The following is a 7,311-nucleotide window of genomic DNA, read 5'->3' as shown; positions in this document are numbered from 1 at the left end:
ATGCCGATTGCTGGTTGAGTGTCTGGAGGGGAAATGCAAAGGAAGCCTTGCCTCACCCTCTGTCTCCTGCCCCGGGTTTTGCAGCCGTGCCAGTGTCACCAGCTGAGTTGCAAAATATTTGTTAATTAAATATTTACAAATATTTTTTTCTTTTCTTAAAGAAATAAAAATCATCTTGTCGGCTGCTCAAAAATGTGTTTGTCAGGCTCTTTGTACTCCCTAAAACATCTGCACTCAGCTTGTGCTCATCTACATCTGGCATGGGTGGATCTGTATGTCTGTATACAGAGCAAGATGCTTTCCACATACTCTTCCACCTAATGCCTAATATTTAAGCACTTTTTAAAACACATATTTAAGGTTTTAACCCTGCCCTCACCACATTTAGGGTGTTTAAGTGCAGTAACTCCAGTCTCACCTCATGGTTTACATTGTTCTGTTTGCCTGGGGAATTTTGCCATTTGGTGCTAGCACATCTAGCGCCCAGACCTTTCTTGCACTACCTCATCCACATGGGAGAGGTGGCAAAAAGACTCCAGAAATGGGAAAAGGATGTCTGTGGTGCTCCAGAGCCCCTCAGTGTTGTGTCCCAGTTGTGGGTATTTGTCTGACCTTTCCCTGCTCTGCTCGCTGAACTGGCTGATGTGAAGAGTTTAAGCTGCATTTCTTCTGTTACTGAGGGCTGTGGAGCAGAACCCCCTCTCTCCTCTGGCACTGTGGGATGTCAGGTGGCAATGGCTGCCCTGGCTCTCAGCGCTGGGTCATGTTGTGTCTGGCTTGCTCGAGATTAGAGATGTCCACGTGGGCATCCCCAGCTGGTCCATGTGGCTCTCTCATGTGATCCAGTCCACAGGGCAAGGCTCTGCAGGTAGGAAATGTGACTTCTTTCCTTCTTTCCCTTTGAGCAGAAAGTTTTCTGAGAGATGAGGAATTGCCAGGCTCAGCAGGATCCATCCATAAGCCTTCCTCATGGGGCTTTCCTTAGGAGCTGGTGCTGAGCGGGGTCACAGTGAGGTTTTGGTTTGATCAGTGGCAGGGGCTGGGCATGTTACTGAGATGTGCTCAACCCAGACCACAAGGAATGGGAATGCAAGACCAGACTATTTTATAAAAACTGTTGTCTTTTGCAAGGTGCAGAAAAATCAATTCAGAACAGAGCTAAAATTTGATTTTCAGCCTTAAAGCTTAAAAAAAATTAACAAAATGAAATAAAATTAAGAAAACCTCACTGCCTTCAAGGAAAAACAAAACCAAAAGAAAAATGCCCAAATTAACCCATGAGTCTTTAAAAGTAAAGATATAACTGGCTTGATCAACATGCCTGGAAGGGTTCAAAAGCCATGTAGTTGTGGCACTTGGGGACGTGATTTACTGGTGGGTTTGACAGTGCTGGGGCAATGGTTGGGCTCAATATTAGAGGGCTTTTCCAACCAAAATTATTCTATGATCATGAAAGCTGTCCCCTTCTCTGGTTCTTGCTTCTTTGCCACTGCATGAGCAAAACTGCAGTTGCAGATTCTGTTCAGCTCAGGTTAAATTTACAGAACATGTGGTTAATATTTGTGGGACTGAGTTGTGCTCCTGTGAAAGATGAGAAAACTGGCATGAAGCTTTAGACAGGTAAGAAAATATCTGATTATTCCTCTAAAGTGATATTAGGGTAGATACCATATATAATTTTTCCAGTAAGCCAGTCCCTGAGATTTTATGTTTTACATTAACGTGAAGGTAAGGAAGGCATCTTTAAAAGGAGATGAATTAATAAGAAGATGCATCAAGGTAAAAGCTGAGGCTGATTTTCCTGGTTGCATCAGCATGCTTGGAACAACAGGTCTGACTTTATGGTTTTGATGTAACAGTTTTGGGATCTTTGTTTAAGGGTTCTGGACCTGCCATTAACCAGACTCCACTGGTAAAAGTGAATGTTTAGGGAGGAGGATTTAGATTAGAGGCTAGAAATGAGACTGGTTTAAAAGGATGTGATTTGGTGGAGCTCTTTAAATGGGGCAAGAGGAGAGAGGAATGAATTTTGGTTCTAACAAGGAGAAGCAGTGGGCCAGGACAGTGGGGACTAGAGCCAGGGAAATCTGGGGATTTGTATGAGCAGATGCAGAAGATACGAAGAGGGTCTGTTGTGGTGTTGTGGCAATTGGGACCTCAGGAGAAACCAGGGCCTCTGATGGTTATTGTGGAGATCAAACCAAAGGATCCAAATGGTCCCTTCTACCTTTCAAATCCAGAAATGAAGTTAAGAGGGGGAAATAAAACATATTAATTACATGGCAAGAATGTTCTGACAGTGAGATCTATCAGGCAGTGGAGTAGATGCTTGAAAGCCACCCCTTGGGACTTCTGAAACCTGTCTCTGTGAAACGAATGTCTCACAGGGAGCAATTCTTCACAGGCAAAGGTTGGACTCCATGACCTTAACAGGTCCCTTTCTCCTCTCCCTTTTATTAACTTTGTTTTTTTAATTCTTTGTCTTCCCTGCTAAGCACATGTTGCTGCTCCACAGTCCATTTTGTGAGGGGTGGATAACCAGGGATGTGAGTTTTGGCACTGGGACTCCTTGGGCAGTTCTTCAATCAATCCCCAGCTGCCCTTGGAGCCTCCTGTAGGTTTGAGCCTCATCACACGTCCAGCAGTTGTAATTAAACAGTGACCCAGAACAAAGCCCTTGTGCTGAGCATCCCAGGATCCTGGATTAAGCCAGAGCATCCCTCAAAGCCAGGGCTGGGGGTAGTCAGTCCCTAAGCCATTACCACCACACAGAGATTTGGCTGCCGTAGTGTCTGATCTCAAAAGAGAAGCTGTAATGAGCTGAGAGCATTCATCCCAGCAATGGGATTGCAGGTTTGATCTTTATAGGGAGTATAAAGCCTAAAGGAGCTTCATTCTGGGGTTTGAACACTAACCAATTAAGCACGGGGAAGAATTGTGTCCCAGAACAGGCAGAATATCCTTTTAGGGTGTGCCAAAAGTGTGTTGAAATCTTTAGTTGGTATTTTGTGCTGCTGTTTGGTAGGAGATAATGGCCCCAACAATACCAAGGGCTATTTGTGTTTAATGGTTGGAGGAATAGGAAGGGAAAGGCCAAGTCTTCCTCCTAAATGAATAAAAACATTAAAACCTCTGAGAGGAGGGAGTCGGGAGAATCTTGGAGAGCCCCAAGGAAGGAAGGAATGGAGAAAGAACATCACCTCTAAAAGTGATATCTCCATCTGATGGACAGGAGATGTGGGGTGGGGAAGTGAGAATTTCCCCTCCTTCCACTTGAGAGAGAGAAAGCAATTCTAAATTTGATTCTGGGGTGTACAGATGAAGTAGGGTTTGCTTGGATTCTACTTCCTCTGATCTCTTTGCAATCCTTTGTAGCCATATTCTAAAACTTGGTTTTTATACATTAATGCCTTTGTTTGCTTGGTTTGAGTTAAAAATTATTTCAGCCATTGGTAGGATACAAGGCCTCCTGTTCCTACAGGCACGATAACTTTGGGATGAGGGCACTGGAGCACAGCAGAAATGCCCAATTTCCACATTTTGGGGTTGTTTCAGAAGTGCCCGACTGTTCTTGTGCTGAGCTCTCAGGGCTGTGCAGGAAGCACCTTCTGGTGACCTTCATGAGCCAGGCAAGTTCTTTGACAGCAGCAAAACATTGAGGAAAACAGTCCTGACATTCTGTGAGTAATTTCCAACATTCGTCCCAAAATAGAGCTCAAGTGGTTTTCCACATAGGAAAACTCTGCCGTGTTCTCTTCAAGACTACAAAAGAAAACCAAAGCCTTCCTGTAATGAATTGGTTCTCCTCCAGGTTGTTGCAAATGCAAGATCTTGGCAGCATTTAGTCCTCTTGGATGCTATTTATTTGTCAAAACACAGATATTTAGTGCTGCTTAAGATGCCCTTGGAACATCAGGAAAGACATATGGCTTTTGTTGTAGTCATAGAATACCTGAGGTAGCACTAGATAGAATTTTTGGACAATAAAAGCAAAATCTTGCTGTCATTCTTTTAGGCTTCTCTGCCTATTACTTGTCTCAGATGTAGATCTTAAAGGCAGGGATCATGTTTGGGTCTGTTTGGATGCCAAGAAAGAAAATTGCCCCTGGATTTTGGGAAGGAAAGGGATTAAGCAAATATTACAAAATTTGTGAGCATGTGGCTAACTTTATTTTCTCATTCTAAATCCAGAGAAGAAAAATAGAGAAGAATTATAAACTCTCTCTCTGAAGTTCAGAGCAGATGAACTGATAGGTTTTAATATTTCAAAAATACCTGAAACATTAAAGAGTTATAAACTCTTCAGAAATACCCCATATGAAATAGTAAGCTTTAGCAAAATGTGCTAAATGTTTTAATACAGGAAATTGAATACTTTCATATTTTTACAATTTCAACCTTCATTTTTTAGGATTGCTTAGGAGACAAGACATGCATTAACAACAACACTTCCCCAGCAAACAAGGCACCTTTTGGACACATTGGTACTTACAAAAGCAAATAGAAAAAATCCCTTTCTTGATAAATTCCCATTGATTGGATTTCTGATGCTTAAGGAATACTCTTGGATGCTACAGTGCAGTCTGTTACACTGTCCACAGACCTTTTCAGGAGTTCATTACAACCATTTGGTTAGTTCAGGATTAATGAATATTCTCCAAAAGTCAGCATTTTAGGAGAAACAGATTTAATATCTGTCATGGTTTTAATGTTTAAAGGACTCCTGTCTAAAATTGCTAAACCCAAATATTTCAACTAAATCTAGACTTAAGCGACAGTTCATAATATTTTTTAGCATTTTTGTCTGGATTTAGAATAAGAAAATCTAATTTTTTCTCACACTGAATCACTTAGGTTGGGAAAAAACCTCCAAGATCGTTGAGTCCAGCCTGTGACTGATCCCCACTTTGTAACCCAGACCAGAGAACTGAGTGCCATGTCCAGACCTTCCTTGGACACCTCCCAGGGATGAGGAGACTCCACCACCTCCCAGGGCACTGCATTTCAGTGCTGAACAACCCTTTCCATGAAAACAAAATTCTTCCAGATGTTCACACCACTTTTTCTTTAAATAAACCTCAAAACAGCTGCTCCCATTACAATTTTTACCTCATCCATGGAGGCAGACTTGGACCACATCTCAAGTCATACTCAGCTGTAAAGCAAGGTGGGAGATGCCAGTTCTCACCTGCTCCCCAGGAGCCCTCCAAGCTGTGTCAGAGTTTCCTCAAAAACTGTTTCTGGGTTTCAAACTTTTGATATATGTTAAACTGTCACATCTCCTTGGTAAAAGTTTTGTGCCACATTCCTGAACTGTAAACCATGTTCTAGCTCTCCCAGAAGAAAAGTCCATGCTTTTATTTAATCCTTTATGTCATCTCCTTCTGGACAGAGCACTTTGATCCCAAAGACCATCCTGGTGCTCAGGGCACAAAGGAGATTGCATTTTGCTCACACAAAGCAAATAGGGCTGAAGGAGCTGCATGGAGACCTAATAATCCTCAAAAAGGATGCAGCTAAAGAGAGGCTGGGTGCACATCAGGAGCCCAAGGATGATGGAATGGTTTGGGTTGGAAAGGACCTTAAAGTTAATTTAGTTCCATGGGCAGGGACACCTCCTGCAATGACACCTCTCAGTAGTTAAAATGTGCTCATGTCAGTGGTGTTTAGGCTGCTTTGGGTTATTGTTTCCTCTCCTGTCTTGCAGCCTCTCTGGCCATTCTCTGTGGTCTGACACATCCTTCTGCTAGCTGCCAAGAGGACAGAGCCACCTTCATTGAGTGTGACATCCAAGTCCTGGTGGGCACCTCCCAGCAGAGAGGATCTGTGTCCTACTTCTACATCTGTGGGGACACCCCACCCCCAGGACATTTTGCTGGACTCCTTGCCAGGTTAGTGCTGTGTCTTTCCATCAGCCCAGTGGGTCCATCTGCAAATTACATCTCCCCCATGACTTTCCACCTTTTGCAGAGTTGTTCCAAATGATGGACTGAAGGAACAAATTCTTAGTTCTCACATTGATGCCAATAGAGCTGTTTATCTCTATTGAGACCACTAGAGAGCTCTGCTGGGTAGTGGAATTCATTCCCTGTGCCTATCAAAGCATCTCCAGTCCCCCCTCCTTCCCTCCTGCCTTTTTAAAGTGGTTGAGAGACATCAGAAAATCCATCTCGTAAACAGCCTGCTTTGTTCCTTCTTAGGTTTTAATATTTATCTTCTGATCCAAAGCAACATCTGGTGGATGCCAATGGGAAAAAAGATTAGGCATTATGAAAAGCAGAAGTCTTCTTTTTTCTGTTGTTTTCCCTTTTTTTTTTCCTTCTGTTTTTTTTTCTTCTTTTTTCCCCCCTCTGCCTTTCTCCAAGCATTTTCATGAGTAAAAAGCCAAGGAGTAAATTCAGCAGAGCTTATGCTTTGCAAATCCAAGGCCAACCTGTCCAGGAGTATAACTTGGAACTGTTCTCTTTGATGGAGCTATAAGAATTTATTCCTGAGCACTTACTTCTAGGGATAAGTGGGATGTCTGAGTTAAGGAATAAACAGGTGAATGATTACAGATTTGGTTTGGAAGGGACCTCAAAGGTTATCTTGTTCCAACCCCATGGGCAGGGACACCTCCCACTAACCCAGGGTGCTCCAGGGCCATCCAGCCTGGCCTTGGACATTTCCAGGGATCCAGAGGCAGCCACAGCTTCTCTGGGCACCCTGTGCCAGGGCCTCACCACCCTCACATGGAAGAATTTCTTCCTAATCTCTAATCTAAATCTCCCCTCCTTCAATTTGGAGCCAATCCCCCTTTACTATCACTCCATGCCCTTGTGAAAAGTTCCTCTCCAGGCTTCTTGTAACGCCCCTTTAGATACTGGAACAAGTTGAACAAAACTTTCCAGAAGTTATTTAGTAAATAGAGAATTAGAACAGCATTGTAGTGCACTGCCCATGATTTGCTGTACGTGGTGAACAAACTTCTGGCTGCTGCATCTTGCCGCCGTCCGGGTATTTCAGTGAAGTTGCAGAGATTCGATCCAAATCCTGACCTGTCCTTGCATCATACCTGGTGTTGATTCACCAGAGCGAGCTTTGGATAACCTGAATTGAGGGGGGGGGAAAAAACCTCAACTGGCATTTACTGCACAAAGATAGCAAGACATGAATTCCACAAATTTTTAAACTTTTTTAAAAATATAAAAATAGAAGTTTCCAACTAAAATTAATTTTAAAAAAAGTTTACACAGTTGCGACACCTCTCTGTGCATCTGTCACTTCTTCCTCACCAGTTTTTAAAATTTGATCTAAATTTCATCAGGCCTG

At 42.9% G+C, this 7,311-nt stretch overlaps 1 protein-coding gene across 1 annotated transcript in view; it reads left to right on the top strand.

The window, feature by feature from the left end:
* Positions 1–7,311, top strand: part of PKHD1 (PKHD1 ciliary IPT domain containing fibrocystin/polyductin) — a 238,627-nt gene that overhangs the window by 44,203 nt on the left and 187,113 nt on the right. Inside the window, 1 exon segment of the mRNA XM_031060250.1 lies at positions 5,708–5,891. Within this exon segment, the coding sequence (XP_030916110.1) occupies positions 5,708–5,891 (184 nt within the window).

Source organism: Geospiza fortis, unplaced genomic scaffold, assembly GCF_000277835.1.
Source record: "Geospiza fortis unplaced genomic scaffold, GeoFor_1.0 scaffold106, whole genome shotgun sequence".
NCBI lineage: Eukaryota > Metazoa > Chordata > Aves > Passeriformes > Thraupidae > Geospiza > Geospiza fortis.
The sequence above is the reverse complement of the archived record's forward strand: the minus strand, read 5'-3'. Positions and strand labels throughout refer to the sequence as shown.